Source organism: Carcharhinus amblyrhynchos, unplaced genomic scaffold (genome assembly GCF_965287045.1).
Source record: "Carcharhinus amblyrhynchos unplaced genomic scaffold, sCarAmb.v2.hapA scaffold_49, whole genome shotgun sequence".
In the NCBI taxonomy this organism is placed as follows: domain Eukaryota; kingdom Metazoa; phylum Chordata; class Chondrichthyes; order Carcharhiniformes; family Carcharhinidae; genus Carcharhinus; species Carcharhinus amblyrhynchos.
In genome coordinates this window covers 2,074,454-2,093,128 of record NW_027649790.1, presented here as the reverse complement: position 1 = coordinate 2,093,128, position 18,675 = coordinate 2,074,454, and the positions used below count along the sequence as shown (strand labels likewise).

The window sequence follows — 18,675 nt, the reverse complement described above, 5'->3', positions numbered from 1 at the left end:
AGGTTGGTTTTAAAAATTGATGATAGTTGTCATAAAGACTAGCTTTATATTCCAGTTTTAAGTGAATTCAAATTTCACCAGCTGCAATGGTGGGCTTTCAAAACTTGTTTCTTGATTATCATTTTCCCACCATCTCCTCTTCAACCCAATTACTGGCAGCTACAGTCTAACAGAACTGATTGAGACAAGCCCATTGCAGAATCATAGAGAGAATGTCTTCAGACTGTGAATGTGCCTGGAATGATGCCTTTACACAATGCAGGAAGAGTTATAGAAACAGCTACAAGAGGAATGACCATTTTAAATACTGGTGCACCTAACTAATAAGCAACTAGCTTTTAGGATGGCAGGAACTGGACAGGTAGGAGTTTCTCTAGAGAGGAAAAAAAACAACTGAAGTAGGTTAGAAAAGGTCTTTAAACTTATCAAACTCCTTGATAATTTCATTGTAGGAAAGGCATTTCTACTGGAGTCTAAAATTAGGCACAAGTTAGTCACTAATAAAGCCAGTGAAGAATTCAGGAGAAACTACCTTATCCAAAGTTGAATCATAGAATTCCTACAGTACACAAAGGGACTATTTGGCCCATGGAGGCTGTACTGACAGCAATTCCACCCAAGCTCTATCCCTACGACCCCACATATTTATCCTGCTACTCTCCCTTCTTTGGATTATGGGAGGAAATCTGAGCACTCAGAGGAAACACATGTAAGCATGGAGTAAAAGTGCAAACTCCAGTTACCCAAGACCAGAACTGAACCCAGTGCTAACCAACTGTGCCACCATTCTGCCCCACAATGGTTTGGAATGTAGAACCATATGGAATAGGTGAGGTGACAAGCACTGTAGGACAAATACACAAGGGAGAAAGGGGAAAGAGATTGTTACGATTAGAATTGGGTTGGGAAGAAGTGTGTGTGAAGTGTAAAGATCAAGATCAATTGGGTCTACTGGCCTTTGTGCTACAGGGTTTTATTTTTTAAAAAAAAGTACAATGCTATTCCATTTCCTGAAATTTCTGGCTGGTTGTAAAAGTTAGGTCTGGGCAAGATTTGAAATCATTGATTATATACTTGGGTCAAGCCTGGTACAAAGATGGAGTTATTCAATGAGTTGTCCTGCTTTTGAAACTTTCTCAAAATAATACTGATGGCAACTTTTCAAACAGTAGATTTCTTTGGTTAACAACAGGGTGAGTTACTGGAGGAGACCTGCCCAAAGCACTCTAGCTGGCTATAATGAATTTGAGTGGAATCAGAACACCTAGTAATGCATTATACAGAAGCAAGGTGATCAGTGTTGGAATCCCTCCAAGTGTAGATCAAATTACATAAGAACATAAGAAATAGGAGCAGGAGTAGGCCATCTAGCCCTTCGAGCCTGCCCCGCCATTCAATAAGATCATGGCTGATCTGTCGTGGCTCAGTTCCACATTCCTGCTTTCTCCCCATAACCCTTAATCCCCTCGCTTATCAAAAACCCATCAACCCGCGTCTTAAAAATATTTAGCGAGGCAGCCTCCACCACCTCAACAGGCAGAGAATTCCAGAGATTCACCACCCTTTGAGTGAAGAAGTTCCTCCTCAACTCCGTTCTAAACTGCCCCCCCTTTATCTTGAGGCTGTGCCCCCTAGTCCTGCTGTCTTTTCTGAGCGGGAAGAGTCTCTCCACCTCTATCCTATCCATCCCATTCATCATCATATACGTCTCAATGAGATCTCCCCTCATTCTTCTAAACTCTAACGAGTTTTGCTCGAGTTCTAGCTCAATCAAGCAGATTTTCTCTATGTGGTGCTGAATAAGATACTGTTTTCCAACAATAAACAGAAAATACTCTACCTTGTAAATCCACAGAGAAACAGGAGCTAGCTGTACCATCCATAGGCCAAAATCAGGAACCCATTGAAAAAAGGACAACAGCTGACAAGGCCACAGCTGACAATGATAGCAGCTTTATTTAATAAATTCTCTTTACAATTTCTCTAATTCATAGGCAGCCAGTACTGAAGTTTATTGCACTAAGAATTAAAAGACTTTTTATACAAAAGGAAAGCAGTGGATTTCTATTCTCCATCAGTGGTAAGGTGGTGGACTTTTCTGGTTTTTTTTAAAAGCACGTTGGAGGGGTTTGCAGCAGACAGATGTCGGAAATGTTGCAATTTGAACCGGTAATGCCACAAAACATTCAACAGCAATCCTCCAATATGCAGGGAGAAATCAGTGACGGGCTGAGGAGGACAATTTGGTGGCAGTTAGGTTGCATTAAGACAGTAGTGAAAAGCAAGTAGTTAGGCCTTCATCAGAGCACTGACCACAGCCTTGGCATTGAGGCTGCGCAGGTCATTGTAGGTCTGTCCAGTTCCAACAAAGACTATCGGTTGGCCAGTGATGTAGGTCATAGAAATGGCAGCACCAACCTGTAACAAGAGAAAAGCCTGTAAATATTGGTGCTCAAGTGAATGGATAATACAGGTGTAACAGTACTGAGTATTAATCTGGCACAAGTGGCAGCAGTTGGAGATGGGAGAGTTCAATGCACTATTCCAAATGGATTTCAAAGTGGACCTGGCAGCTCCAACAGTTTGCTCATGTCCACTTCCCTGGTGATCGGATGGAGTCAGGAGTTGCACATCAGCCCTGACCTTTTTAAGTAGTGGAACATGTTTGATAGGACCCAATGACCTTCTGTTCCTACATTGATTAGATACTTCTCACTCTGACCATGAGTAAACAAGACACATTAAGCCCATCATTGGAAAGAGATACAGATTATATTCAGCCACAAAGCTGAAGAGATCACACCTCAGATGTCACCAATACTTCATACACAATGGAACTGTGTGGGCCACATGTAAACTTACAATAACGAAACACCCCAGCACAGCTGCAAGTCACAAATCACCTTAAATTCACAACCCTATTCAGTTTGAATAAACAAGTCTCTGGTCTTGGAAATGTAGAAAGAGAAAGAAACAGCCAAATAATAGTGTCTTGTTCCTGATTTTGAAATGTCAGAAACTTGTTTTTGCTCAGGTTATATACACGTTGAAAAGGAGTTAGGAAAACATTCAGCATATGACTGGAATTTGGTTTGGATGTCAGAAATATCACAAAGTAAATTTTCATTACTAGCAGTGGAAAGACCAACTGTACAGCTGCTGGATTTGATCTATGTTTAACACTATCTCAGGAACATAGCGTGGATCTCATCTACAGTTCACTGTCCAGTCAAAGTTTAAAATGATTATAGCTACACCAACATGAATAAAAATTACCAATTGAGAAATATTTACAAAAGACCTTAATTGCAAGACATTTAAACAAAAAAAGGTGAACAAATAACTCCACTATCTCTTACTGTAGTTGTACTGAATTCTAGTCAGGTTACACAAGATTAACAAGGGGGTCACTAAATACTTGAGCATTACCTTATCATCAATCGTATCAAATTTAGTCAGAACAATGCCATCAATCAGCCGTGGTTTTTCAGCCATTGAATGGTCAGCCAGAGCCTGGTTGAACTTTACCTGAGGGGGGGGGGAAAGAGACAAAGTCAGTACAAAACACAAACCTGTGCTACAACAGATTAGTAATGGGTTTCAGTAAAGCATGTGAACTACTTTTTAACTGTGAAAAGGCCTGGTAGGCAAAATATTGGATCTGTTCTTCCAAACTTGCATTATATCTTGAGAAAACATTTTGAGTTGTATAGCACTACAACAGATGCTGACTACATATGTTACTAACACACATACAGTAGTTGAGTGTACAGATCCATCACTATCACATTAGGGTACAGTAATGCTGAGTTCAGGTCTGGTTAGCAATGCTGCCTCACAGCGCCAGGGACCTGGGTTCAATTCCCAGCTTGCGTCACTGTGCGGAGTTTGCAGAGGTACCATTAGCATACACACAGGGCAGGGTAGGTGTAGGAAAATGCTTTGTTAAGATGGCGGTGTGGGCTCGATGGGCCAAAGGGCCTGTTTCCCGTGCTGGGTTGTTCTTTGTTCTTCCTGTGTCTGCATGGGTTTCCTCCCACAGCCCAAAAGATATGCTAGTTAGATACACTGGCCATGCTAAAATTCTCCCTCAGTATACGCAAATAGGTGTCGAAGTGTTGTGACTAGGGGATTTTCACAGTAACTTCATTGCAGTGTTAATATAAGCCTACTTGTGACACTAATAAATATATAATACTACGGTAGAGTCCTGATAGGTGCGTGTGTTGAGGTATTAGAAAGAGGTATTAGTCTTTCACCATTGCTGTAAAAAGTTAGAGATACTGAGTTATAGGCATCACATTAGAACCATATATTAAGGAGATTTGCCCCACTGATGTTCATTTAATCAGGACTTAAATAACTCTATTAATGTGCAATTTATAACCAAAAAGCTTACTACTCTGATTGTTTCCAAGAGCATCAGGCCAAGTTGCTGCTTAACGAATTGCTTGACTTGCTGATTACCCAGAGTAGCCTGTGAATTGAACTCCTCTCTATCACTGCAATCAGCTTCGAAGCCAAAGGTCTCTCTCTAGCAGATATCCTGCCATATTTAAACCTTGTCCAGATCCATCCTTTGTTTGGAATTGTCCAATTGTTCTCTTTTGCCATGTTCATCATTAATCAATCATGCTTTCCACCCACCTAATCAGAATCTCTCTGCTTTCTCTTCACCCCTCGCCTTAAAAAACTATTAATTGTTCAGAGGGTTGGAACAATTTCAGACGTTGTTGGATGCTCCAACAGTTACTGGGGGGGTGGGGGGGGGGTGTGGGAAGGGGAGTGGTGGGGGGGGTGTGGGAAGGAGAGTGGTGGGGGGGGTGTGGGAAGGGGAGTGGTGGGGGGGGGTGTGGGAAGGGGAGTGGTGGGGGGGGGAAAAAAGGGGAGTGGTGGGGGGGAAAAAAAGGGGAGTGGTGGGGGGGAAAAAAAGGGGAGTGGTGGGGGGGAAAAAGGGGGAGTGGTGGGGAGGGGAGGGGAGCTGTAAATCCCTTTCTTTCTGGGTAAAAAGGGCTCACATGCTCACAAAACCTGTTGTCAAAAGTCCACAATCCCAAAGGCATGGAGTAATTCCTGACATGCTGTGTATGATGGAAATTTCCTCTGGGGCCATGCAGCAGCTGATACTCACCAACTGATCCACAGCCTCGTTTCCCACCAATGCTTCACCGACAAAAAGCACCAGATCTGGCGTATTAATGGCGATGAGTTTGGCAAGAGCTGTCATCAATGGGGTGTTGTCCTGCATTCGGCCTGCTGTGTCCACCAGCACCACATCAAAGCCCTGGTTTCGAGCTGGGGAAGAAATGTGCACTTTAAACTTTATATTTAGAGCTTGGCCTTGGAGGATTAAACTGAATCAAGTACAAGAGGTCTCATCCCAACTCCAAGCAAACAGGCAGCTGCTCTGAAAGCAAGGGCTTTTTCAAATGGCAAATTCATATTGTGGGAACTAACCTAATTACCATCCCTCAGTTACCCAGTTTCTACTTATCCCAGTGAAGGAAGAAAGACAAGAAGCTAATTGTTTCATCAGCTCTGCACTGGCGCAGTGCAAACATTCTCAATCTGCAGCTGTGCTTGCGTTTGGACTGTAGAACTTGAGAAAGCTTCATTAATTTTAACTAATCACTGTTTTTATTCACTCATGGGATGCAAGTGTCACTAGCAAATATTTCCCAACTCCTAATTGTCCCAAAGATGATGCTGGTGAGATGCTTGCTTAAGCCACTGCAGTCCATGTGGTGGAGGGACAGCCACAATGCTGTTGGGGAGGGAGTTCCAGTATTTTGACCCAGTGACAAGTGATTTTTTTGAACTCATGATGGTGATTGTGGCCTGGAGGGGGAAACTTGTGGACAGTGGCATTTCCCATTTGTTTGTTGCCTTTGTCCTTCTAGGTGGTAGTGGTCATGCTTTTGGAAGACTGGTGGACAGATATTTAATCAGTAAGGGAATCAAGGTTATGAGGATATGGCAGGAAAGCGACATTGAGCATTATCAGATCAGTCATGATCTCATTGCATGGCGGAGCAGACTTGAGACTCCCGCTCCTACACCTTATGAAGATGCTATTGAATGAGCCTTTGAGAGTTGCTGCAGTGCAACACGTAGATGGTCCACACTGCAGTCACTATGAGCCAGTCTGATAATCAGCTCAGAAATCCTTCCATCACTTATCAACTTTTCCCTAAAGGCTAAAAAATAAAACAGTACGCGTGTGAAGATACACCAACAACTATGGGCCAGCGGAGGAGGGAGTGAATCCTTCAGGTGGTGGATGGGCTGATCAAATAGGCTATTTTGTCTTGGAAGGTGTCGAGCTTGGAACTGCAGGACCAAGGCGACTGGAAGAGTATTCCATCAGATTCCTGACTGGTGTTTTGTAGATGGTGGACTGCCATATTGAGGACTGATGCCTGGGAGCCCAGGATTCAGACCCTTTCCTGGATAATAACAGTGCTCAATTGATGTAGCTTTATACTGCAGGCATCTTTGGTGGTGAGATGAATGTTAATCGCATGTTCATAAGTCAGATGCAATTCTACAAAGATTCCCATTTTTCTCTCCAGAATATCTGGAAAATGTACTAAACAAATCCAATGTATTCAAATGGGATTTACTAGACTTGTAGAAACTATGGCTTCCAGAGTCTGAAAAGTTCTACCAAGTGACCATAATCTCAGTCTTGCTTTAGCATGTACATGTGAGGTTGTGTACTATCAGTCACAGGGGCCAGAGTGAGGCAGAAAGTAGATCACATGAAAGTAGGAACATTTAGCACCAGAAAAAAAGTGCATGTCACATGCCTTAGAAATATCTCAAAATGCCTCAGACATCTCATGCGATAAAGATTTCAAAAATTACCAAATGCGATGGCTTCCATTGCAATGCCAGCAGCATCCTTCCCATATCCCCGCTCAAACAGCTGGACCATACTCTGACCATTGTGTTCCTCAGGTGGGTGCAGGGTGTTCAGACGGCGAGTGTGGGTCCGGAGCTGTTCCACAGCCCCAGCTCGGAAAGTGTCACAGGCAGCAATAAGAACCCGAAACCCATTTTCCATCAGCCAGAAGCTAATCTGCAGGAAGCAAAAAGCAATTATATTTCCTAATCCCTCAGGTGAGACTACCATCACAAATAGCAAGGCCCTTTTTGTTCAGGTACTAACTGATCTGTTTTATTGCTTTTAGATTTTGGAACTTTTGTTTATTTCCATCCATTTCCCAGTTCTCTTGCTTAGACAGACCTGGAAGATGTTGGTTTTATGGCTGTGGTTTTCACTCCCACGTCCAGCCTCGGAAGGTAGTAGAGAGCAGAAACCTTACAACCTTGAAAAAATATTTGGATTGGTACTTAAAATATCAGTGCAGAAAAACGGGATTAGCTTGCTATGCGAATAAGCCTTTTGAGTGTGCAACACATGAACGGTGCACACTGCAGTCACTATGAGCCAGTCTGATAATCAATTCAGAAATCCTTCCATCACTTTGCCCACTATTCTTTAAAGGGTAAAAATAACAATATGGGTATGAAGATACACCAACAACAGCTATGAACCAGTGGTAGAGGGAGTGAATGCTTCACGTGGTGGATGGGCTGATCAAATAGGTTGTTTTGTCTTGGAAAGTGTCGAGCTTGGAACTTGCAGGATCAAGGCAACTGGAAGAGTATTCCATCAGATTTCTGACTGGTGTTTTGTAAATGGTGGACTGCCATATTGATGGTCTTCAGCTACAAGGCTTTTTTTTAAACTGTGTTTCACTACAAAAACATCCAAAATAAAGACATTTAAACCAGCAAGAAGTTACCAGCAATTGTGCAAACTAGCTGCACACTTGCATTACATAGTTAGTTTACTGGTAGTTGCCAGTGCAGACTCGATAAGCCAAAGGGCCCTTTGTACATTCTATGACTCTAAACGTGACTTATGCTCCTCTCCATCACCCCAACAAGCACCTCCCTTTCTCCCCAACAATCTTGCCAATAAAACATATCCATTTACAAGTGTCCTCCTCTCTCTATGTTCAGGTCTGTCACCTATGCCTAATCACCCCACTTCATGAAGGGTTTTCTTTACTCCTCATATCCAGATGATACCTCTAACTCTGCCATCTGTATCAGGTCTCCAAAGGGTAATACTGATTTGATTTATTATTGTCACATGTATTAACAAAGTGAAAAGTATTGTTTCTTGCACACTATACAAAGCATGCCATTCATAGAGAAGAAAATGAGAGAGTGCAGAATGTAGTGTTACAGTCATAGCTAGGGTGTAGAGAAAGATCAACTTAATGTGAGGTAGGTCCATTCGTAAGTTTGATAGCAGCAGGGAAAAAGCAGTTGAATCGTGACCTCAAGTTTTTGTATCTTTTTCTCAACGGAAGGAGGAAGAGAGAATGTCTGGGGTGCGTGGGGCCCTTAATTATGCTGGCTCCTTTGCCGAGGCAGCAGGAAGTGTAAACAGAGTCAATGGATGTGAGGCTGGTTTACATGATGGATTGGGCTACATTCACAACCTTTTGTAGTTCCTTGCGGTCTTGGGCAGAGCAGAAGCCATACCAAGTTGTGATACAACCAGAAAGAATGCTTTCTATGGTGCAAGTGCACAGGTTGGTAAGAGTTGTAGCTGACATGCCAAATTTCCTTAGTCTTCTGAGAAAGTAGAGGCATTGGTGGGCTTTCTTAACTATAGTATCAGCATGAGGGGACCAGGACTATTTCTGTCCCTTATCTGCGACTTCATACCCTATTGCACAGAGCTACAGAGTCACCAACAAAGGAAAGCTGCCTTCACTGGAGCAGAACTCTCGTTTATATGTGAGGAGTCTCACTGATGGAAGAAAGACTGCTAGAACCCTAGGAAACAGAATTCTAAATTTGTTGAGGGACAGGGTCAAAAACAGAAGTCGGCAGCTTAACAGCCGATATGCAATATGAAGGAGATATTTAAGCAAAAGATAGGAAAAGGACATGCCCATGGAATAGAATTACTTTATCTTGCAGGGTAATCAGTGCTGTTACATTTTGTATTTCGAGAGTGACCTCTATTACAAGAGATGTAAAGAAAAAGAATGGACACAGTCAAAGAGTGGCTATAAGCTTGACTTACTAGGAAAAAAGTGAGTGAAGCTGGATAAGCAGAAGGAATTAAGAACATATTAATCAATAGAGAGTTGGCCTTGCAGCTCCTCAAATTTGTTCTGCCAATCAAAACAATCATGCCTGATATTCAACTTCATATTCCTGCCCATAATATGTGGGGAGGCAATGGCCTCGTGGTATTTTTGCTGGACTATTAATTCAGAAACTCAGCTAATTTCTGGGAATTTGGGTTCGAATCTCGCCATGGCAGAAGGTGGAATTTGAATTTGACAAAAAGCATTTGGGATTAAGAATCTACTGATGACCATGAAACCATTGTCAATTATTGGAAAAACCCACCTGGTTCATTAATGTCCTTTAGGGAAGGAAATCTGCCATCCTTACCTGGTCTAGACTACATGTGACTCCAGAGCCACAGCAATGTGGTTGGGACTCTCAACGAGTCTCCCAGGGATGGGCAATAAATGCTGGCCAGTCAAGCATGCTCATGTCCCACGAATGAATAAGGAATAAATATTTCCCTCAATTCCCTGACAGGCCAAAAAATCTGTCCATCTCAACCATAAATATATTTAATGATGGAGTGTACAGAACCCTCCAGGGATACGGGAACTCCAAAGATTCCGAACTGCCTTATCCTAAAGCTGCCCATATTCCACATTTCCCAGCCAGGGTAAATAACCCCTCAGGATTCACTTTGCCAAATCTCTTCAGAAGCTTGCACCCCTCTCATTCCTCTAAACTTGAGGGAATTTTGAGTCCAATCTCAGCCTCTCAGCATAGGACAAGCATCTCATCTCAGGGATCAATCTAGCGAACCTTTGCTGCACTCCCTCTGCTGCAAGTCTTCCTTTCCTTACACTCAGTATTCCAGATATAGTTTCACATGTGGCAAGACTTATTTATTCTCCACTCCAGTCCACTTGCAATAAAGGCCAACATGCCATTTGCTTCCTAATTGCTTGCTGCACCTGCATTCTTATTTTCAATTCCTTTTACATGTATTGGATTGAAGCAGGACTACAGATGGTTAATGTTAGAGGAGAAGGCAGCTGGTCTTTGGAAATGAAACAGATCAGGGCTAAAAACTGAATTCAGCCAGAAAGGAGAAAAATGCCCATCCCCAAAGCCAGAAGCAAACAAGTTTCCATTTGAGCTGGGAAAATTAAACGGCAAGAGGGGACGCTGGGGAAATGACAAAACCCGTTTGTTCCCCGCTGCTCTTTGAGATTGTTTCACCTTTACCATCCTGTGAACAACTGTTACGTTATCACAACAATAGCTTTCACTGATGCTCAACCTTGGCAAGGTTGGTAGACTTTCCAACTCCGTTCACACCGCAGAAAGTAACAACAAAGGGACGTCTCAGCTTCTGAGCTTCGAGGATATCACGCAGGATGTCGACACGCCGCTTTGGTTGCAAGATCTGGACGAGGGAATCCTGCAATGCCTGCTTCACTGTTGAGGTCACCGCTGTCAGAGAAAGGTACGCTCAGTTAGCAAGGGGGAAGGGTAGCTAACAAATCGAGAAAAAGGATCGAAAGAAAATGGTTGGTATCTACTTTGCAACCGTGTCCCCATCGCATTCCCTGTGCTCCCAGGATGCCGGTTGTACAAGCAGCTTGCAGCATCACATCAGGGATGCCAGTCTAAACAATAAGCTTGTTAATGAGCTTTCCTATTTTTTGGGTGGGAGGAGAGTGGAAACACAGCTGAGCACCATCCTTACTTCACCCAATGTTTATGCACAAATCAGTTCCAACAGAAGCCACTCAAAAAAGCAGAAACTGTGGTTAGTTTTCTCTAACCCATCCCAGAGAAAATGGCAAGATCAGCTAATTCTGCCCATGGGATATTTTGTAAAACAGCTGAAGTTTTCCTTTGAAATTTGCTTTCTTTAACCTCCCCCTAAAGTGACACAAGCTGTTCTGTAAACGGAAGATAAACGGAAATACTGCCTCACTGTGCACTATTGTAGGACATAACGCTTGATGTTTAAAGAAGTGAGCACACCCAACAGCCAGAAGCTGCCATCTAGAGGCAGGCATCACTTACTGCGCAGAATTCCAATAACATCAGACAGACAGAACATGGTACAAATATAGGAATTCAAACAACAGCTAGTACGAGATGGAGATAAACTAATTTACAGTTTGTACTGTACTCTCAAACCTTGACAACATTTTTAATAACTAAACATGACAAGATTGGTTCTACTGCTGTAGCTATTCCAGTTTCTGTCATTTTATCCTTGGAGTCATCTCAAACATTTTCCCTGATGTAGACTGCCATCTGGCTGCAATTACATGACTATCACTAAGCTTACCCTTAGGATTTGTTTTATGGTGCTTGTGAAACTTGTATTGGCAATGAAGATGCAGCAAAGGATGCCATTCATAAATGCAACAGTCTCTATTAGGAAAGTGGAAGCGCTCCTTAGAATGACAAGGCTTCTCCAATGAAACTTGTTACAGGCTAGAGATCTCACAAGGAATGCATACATTGTTAATTTAAATGTGGTGGACTGTGCATCATCTTTACTACAGAACAATTTTAGAAGCCACAGGACACAACAGAAAGCTATCAAATTTAAGCCTGCAAGATATTTAGTGATAGGCAAGGGTCCATCCATTGGTGGAAAGTGGCTCTATAAAAAAAAAATCAATCCTCCACTACACCACATTCTAATATTTAAAGTCTGATCACATTCTCTATAGTTGGCGAGGTGACAGCAATGAAGATAATTACTGACTGGAAGCACTTCATGAAAGCTGAACTTGGCTTCAAATCTACAATTTAACTTCATGAGGTACGACTGAAAGACACGCTGGTTAGGTGCACTGACCCAATCAGGCACCATAGTGTGACAATCAGAGAAATTTCACAGTAACTTCATTGCAGTATTAATGTAAAGCTTATTTATGACTAACAAAATTGACTTTTTAAACTTATGTTAAATAAGGGTCATGCCACAGGTGATGGTCCAGGTCACAACATAAAGCCAACTTACTGCTGAAGGTTCCCATGACTTTTCCCTCCAATTTCTTGGCCACCGATTCACACAGCCGGACTGCAATATCTGCAGCAACATTTTTAGCTGCAGGTAGGTAGAGAGAAAATATGAGTCAAGGATAATTTAAAGGCCAATCAGATTAGTTATAGTATACAAGTAAATTGCACTGCAATCATATGTAGAGTATTGATTAGTCTGAGGAGGTCCCTGCAACCTACCAATCAAGTGATCCTTCATTTTGTCAAGGACAGGTTCCATGTCCTTAGGGGTAAGGCTTTTGGATCCAACCAGGCCCTTTAGCATTCCAAACATGCCACCAAATCCACGTTTCTTCACACTAAGTGGAATATTGTACATTAAACAAATGCAAACTATCACAGAAATCCAGTTTAATAACTTACGAACAGTCTCATTGGGTGAATGCTTGAACGTTCAAATCTGAAGGGGATGAATATGGTTCATACATACCTGACGTTAGAAGTTTCTTGGATTACTTCCTCCTCCTCCTCCTCCTCGCCCTCTTCACTGCTCTCATAATCTACAGTTTTCAAATCTCCTGCCATTGATCCAAAATGTAAATTCTGAAATGATAATCACTGTTATGAGAAACAATTTCTGAATAAGCTCAATTTTTAAAACCAACTGACCTTTGCAGAAAAAGTAGAAGAATGTCTCTCTTCCTAGAGCTGCCTTTTTATTCATTTCACTGTCTATCTCTGTATGCCTCTTATAAATCTGTCATCGCATCTGAACTCTCACTTAATGTTCTCTATGAATCATAATATGGAAAACAGGAACAAAAAAGAAACATTTACATTATACTTGCCTTGTCACAGAATGGATTCAATATACCATGCACAGTGACACATTTTGAAAGTGCATTGACTTATAACACAAAAGAAATGAACTATTTTCCACAAAGCAAAATCCTACCAATACGATAATGAATTAATACATTTAGCAGAGTGGAATTTGGGGGGGGAGGGTAATGTTTCAGACATTAACTTACCAGTCTTGTTTGTCTCGATATGACATATTTTTACTGAACTATTTACTTAGTAACGCCTACATTTTAAAAATGCCTAAAGTACATGTCAATTGATCAGCCAGTGAACGCCTAAACCAATTTATGAGGACAGTGGGAGAATGAAAGATGAAGGCATGAATTTTGCCTGGGTAGCTTTCTGTGGCTGGATTTACGGGAAAAGACAGTCGGGAAGAAGGTTGTGCTTTTACTGTCTCAGCTGTGCATGTTAGGTGAAATGGGAAGCAGAGACTAAGGATACAAAAATATAGATGGGAAACTCTACCCAAAGACCCTCACAAGAATAATCAAATTGCAAAGACAGCTGTAAACTGAAGGGGAGGGAACTTTATGAACAAAACCCCCCCCCTCCAACAAACTCTGTCTCCCAATCTAAATAAAACATGTAGAACATATGGCATAAAATGGCTATTTGGCGCAACTGATTCATACGAGTGCTTGTGTCCCATAAAAACCTCCCCACCCCACATCTAATCCCATCAATATAACCTTCTTTTGCTTTTTTCCTCATCTCATCTTAATTTCTATTTCAATACAGTTATGATATTTATCTTCTCCCTGTTCCACATCTGAATCACTTCCTGCATAAAATCGTTTCCAATTTCGCTGTTGAATTTGAGGAGCTATGTTATATTTATGGCCCCTAATTCTGGTGTTTAGCCTATCAAGCCTTTTCACATTATATTGTCCTTTGGCCTTCTTACAGAAAACAATCCACAACATGTTCAATCGTTCCTGATAGGTCTACCTGATTCTAATTCATATGTTCGTATGAATTTCTCAGTTTTGTATCATCTCAAGTTATTTTTTAATCTTGTCCAGTGCTATGTTCCCATGTTATAAAAGGATAAAGAACAAACAAAGAACAGCACAGCATGGGAAACAGGCCCTTCGGCCCAACAAGCCCGCGCCGCCATCTTAATGTATTTTCCCTACTCCTCCCTTGACCCATGTCTATGCTTATGGTACCCCCATTGGAAGCCAGATTCAGGGGAGAATAATTTAGGGACAAGAACTATGTGCATACCTCAAGCATGGCCTAAACAAGATTTTATACAAATTTAACAATTTCAGTTTTTCAATTCTATCCCCCTTGAATTCAACTCCTGTGCTTTGTAACAGCCAAATTAACCAGTGTTTCTTTTCATAATTTGTGTATCTGCACAATGGATTAATTAGTTTGTGTACCCCATTTAGTGAGTCAGGCCTATTTATTTTTCCTAGCAAAATACACCACTTCACACTCATGCTGAGATTCATCTGTTAATGATTCACCAATTCTACAAATTTATTTTGTCACGTTCATCTATTAACTAGGTTTGCAACATAACTTTGACTGCAAATTTTTAAATTGTATTTAGAGTCCAAATCATTCATGTAAATTATAAACAATGGTGGGACCGATACCAATCCTTTGTTCTGGAGAACATTTATCTCTTAGCGTCAAGTGCCTTCCTGGTTTTCCCCTCAGACTTCTACAACATCTTATCTTGTTAACGTTTTAGATTTTGATCCAGTTTTAATCTTATCCAGCTAATCTGGTGTTATCCACAGTATGAAAATTCAGCATGTGTTTCAGGTTGAGAAGAATGTGCTCTTGGGAATAACATAGGAGGCTAATGTATCGTTCCGACTTGATGAGGGTGATAATCAATGTTGAAAGGTTGCTACCGTTTTGTAAAGAGTAAGCGTACCATATCTGCACTGGTGTCATCGCCATTGGCAGCGAAGGTGTCAGATTGACCGTTGGCCAGTTTCTTGCTGTAGTCGAGCTCTTTGGCGCTAGTCTTGTTGGAATCCAGAGGCCAAACACGACGGGTTTTCTGTTTTATTGGTTTAGGGGACTTGCTGCTGCAATTCCAGGAGGACAAAGACATTACAATAGTCATACGTTCTGCTCAATTACCCACTGTACTTATATAAAGAAACTAAGTTCTCAGTGGTCTGGCAAGTTTAAAATTAGATAAATCTCCAGAGCTGTGATGAAACGTATCCCAGGCTGTTGAGTGAGATAGAAGAGGCGCTGGCAATAATTTTCAATTCCTCTCAGGCCGCAAGAGAGGTGCCAGGGGCTGGAGGACAGCCAATATGGTACCATTATTTAAGGAGGAAGGAAGGGATAAAGCAGGACTCTACAAGCTAGACAGTCTAACCTCAGTGGTGGAGAAACTATTGGAAGTAATTCTGAGAAACAGAATTAATCTGCATTTGGAGAGAGACAGGGATTAATCAAGAACAGTCGGCATAGTTTTGTTAAGGGGAGGTCAACTTGAGTGAATGTTTCGAAGAGGTGACCAGGTGTATAGATAAAGGCGATGCATTTGACGTTGTCTTCTTGGACTTCAGCAAAGCTTTTAATAAGATCCAACATGACAGCAAAGGGAAGAGCCCATGTGATCCAAGGAAACTTGGCAAATTGGATCCAGAGTGGCAGGAAGTAGAGGGTGATGGTTAAGGAGTGATTTGCTGACTGGATGACTGTGTTCCCTCAGTCAGTATTGGGTTCCTTGCTGTTTGTGGTTCAGATAAATGATTTAGATTTGAATGTAGGGGTTTGATCAACAAGTTCACAGATAATACAAATATTGGTGGATGGTAAATAGTTAGGTGGATTGCATTAAATTACATGAGGATATAGACAGTGACAAATGGAATTCAATCTGGATAAGTGTGAGGTTGTGCACTTGGGCAGGACAAACAAGGAAAGGGAATACATTATGAACAGCAGGACCCTGGGAAATACTGAGGATCACAGGGACCATGGTGTGCATGTACACCGGTCCCTTAAGGTAGCAGGAGAGGTACATAAAATAGTTAAGGCATACAATATGCTTGCCTTTAATAGCCAAGGCATAGAGTTTAAGAGCAGAGTAGTTATGCTGGAACTTTAGATAACATTAATTCCAGCTGTGGCATAACCAATGTGCAGTTCTGCAATCCACATTACAGGAGAGATGTGATAGCACTGGAAAGGGTGAAGAGGAAATTCACCAAGATTTTTAGTCATGAGAAACATTGGATAGACTGGGGTAGAGGAGACTGAAAGGGGAAATGACTGATGTGTAAAATTATGAGTGGCATAGATGGGAAAAAAACAATTCCCTTGGTGGAGTGCTGGATCTGGAACTCTACCGGTAGATGGTGGAGGCAGAAATCCTCATAACATTTAAGACGCATTTAGACGTGCACCTGCGATGCCAAGACATACAAGGCTAAGGGTCAAGTGGTGGGAAATTGAACTAGGATAGTTAGGCGGTTTGTCTTTGAACAGTAGAGACCTGATGGACTGAAGGACCATTTTCTGTGCTGTGTAACTTTGACTCTATAATCTCTAACAAGTGCAAATTAATTAAGAAAGTGATGGCAGTGTAGTGACATTCCAATGGATGGTATCAAAGTTAGGATTGATTACCAGAAAATCATGAGCATTATAAATCCATCAGGTGTGTAAGTGCAATGCACCAAGTCTCTGATCTACATTGTCAACTAAGTGATGTAAAATAAATTATATGTATGTTTAAAGGGTTGTTTTATAGCAAGAAACACATCAACATGTAACAGAGAAAGTGTAGGCTGTACTTATAATAAACTGAGGGGAGTTGCAGGCACTTCTGAAACTGACAAGATCAACAGACTTTATCATTCTCACCCATTACTAAGCAAAACCAGCAAACACTGCTAGCTAGTTGATCCAATAATGATTTAAACCTTCAGGAATAAGTCACCTTCTCACCTTTCTTTCTTGTCTTTTCCCAATCTTTTACGGAAAAATTCCTTCCTGTTCCTTTGGATGATTTCTTCCTGAGTTAAACCATTTTGATTGGCGTCTCCTGCAACCATGCTTACGGAAGCCTTTACCTGACCCTCAGTTTTCTTTTCTGCTGCAGGTACCTCAGGTACAGGTGCTGTAAATGATGGCGAGGCAGCATGAGAGAAAAAAAATGAAATGACAGGGTAAGAGAGAGAGAGAGAAAATATAGAAAAAAGCCCACCAAAGAATAGACACCCTTCAGAAAAGCTCTTATACAACTCAGAGGAATCAGAATGCCATCTAAATATCGCTATTTGCGAGAAGAATTCAGAATACAGAAGGAAGCCATTTTGCCCCATTGTGTTTGTGGTCTCCTTAGTATGACAACAAAAGAGATGAAAATGAACCACTGAAGTAGGCCAGTTAAAGTGACACGCTGCCGGTAAACATTTATTTCCAGGACCAAGTTAGTCAGACTAAGCACCCCCTGTACTAGAGATGGGAACAAAATTCCCCAAGCTCACCTCAGCTGATCACTATTCAGTGATGGCTGAAAAGTGCATGTGTCAAAGACAGAACAGACACTGCTCGTGTTTCCATGTTCCACTGCTCAACAATACCAACTGACATTGAATGCCTAGAATCAGAAATAAGCAATGGCTGCTTAGATAAGGCAGATGTGCCAGGATGTCATATCCCAAGAATCAGCAGCTTGGGGAGGTGATATTCTCTGTCCCCACAATTGCTGTCTCCCACCTTCGGCCCCCACCCATCCGTGGTCCCGTCACAGCCCGCTGCCCCACCTCCCCACCAGCCTCAGTGTGGCCCCTTCACCCACCCCTAATGTCCTCATGGCTCCTTTACATCCCCCCCGCTGGTTCTCCGGTGCCCCCTCACACCCCTTCCCTGCTGTCCCTGTGGCCCCTCTCATCGTCCCCCCCATCCTTCCTCCTCTTGCCCTGTCCTTCACTCTCCCTTGTTTAAATTCTTTGCCCGAGCAAACACCGACCAGTTGCTTATGTACTTCATGCACCTCAACCAGAGGGAGAGCCATGCTTAGAGGACTTCCAAACCTCAGGACCTCATGCGACACACAACTGAACATCAAGGTGCAAAAATATCTGCATACAGACAAGTGTCTTTCAGTCATCTCTTGCTATTATACAGATGGCAGGCAATTTGACAATACTTATCTGCACAGCATTCCCTTCCATATGCCATGAGCAGTGGCAATGGCTCTGGCTGTTAGAGAGTCATGTTTGTGCTGTAGCAGGTAAAGTTCTCTAAGATAATCCAGCCAACAGCTTCAATGTATAACCAGTTACAGAAGAAGCTGAGACTGACTGTAAAAATCATTCTCTAACAATCAGATTCCTGCTTCCTGAAACAAAAGGTATTCTTCTCATTAAAAAGAGCATATTCTCAATGATTTGCTAACTTTTTTGTTCAGCACCCTATTGATCAGAGCCTTTTTTCCCCTCTACAGCACATCACTTCAATTCAATTTCACTTCATTGTCCATATGGACATTCACTTTGGGTGCATTGCTCATCTTAAAAAACATATAAATGAATAAAATTAAGAAAAAATAAAGCTAGCCCAATGGTTCAACTTTAATTAAAATTGAAAACTATGCCAATGCTTTGAAATAATCAGCAAGTTCTATTTGTGCCTCATCCATTCAGAGAAGGACACAAACTCAAGGATCGATTTGTCTTGCATCTGAGGGATTGATACCATTTCCTTTGTACGTATCCAACA

The 18,675-nt window shown here is 41.8% G+C and overlaps 1 protein-coding gene across 1 annotated transcript in view; it reads right to left on the bottom strand.

The window, feature by feature from the left end:
- Window positions 1-1,937: 1,937 nt before the first annotated feature.
- Window positions 1,938-18,675, bottom strand: part of srpra (SRP receptor subunit alpha) — a 41,030-nt gene continuing 24,292 nt past the window's right edge. The window contains exons 5-14 of the mRNA XM_080182229.1: window positions 16,897-17,068; window positions 14,858-15,014; window positions 12,587-12,699; window positions 12,337-12,455; window positions 12,116-12,202; window positions 10,406-10,578; window positions 6,868-7,081; window positions 5,132-5,295; window positions 3,430-3,528; window positions 1,938-2,418 (exon numbers count right to left, since the gene is read on the bottom strand). Of these exons, the coding sequence (XP_080038355.1) occupies window positions 2,290-2,418; window positions 3,430-3,528; window positions 5,132-5,295; window positions 6,868-7,081; window positions 10,406-10,578; window positions 12,116-12,202; window positions 12,337-12,455; window positions 12,587-12,699; window positions 14,858-15,014; window positions 16,897-17,068 (1,427 nt within the window). The 3' untranslated portion in view covers window positions 1,938-2,289. The remainder of the gene's footprint in view (window positions 2,419-3,429; window positions 3,529-5,131; window positions 5,296-6,867; window positions 7,082-10,405; window positions 10,579-12,115; window positions 12,203-12,336; window positions 12,456-12,586; window positions 12,700-14,857; window positions 15,015-16,896; window positions 17,069-18,675) is intronic.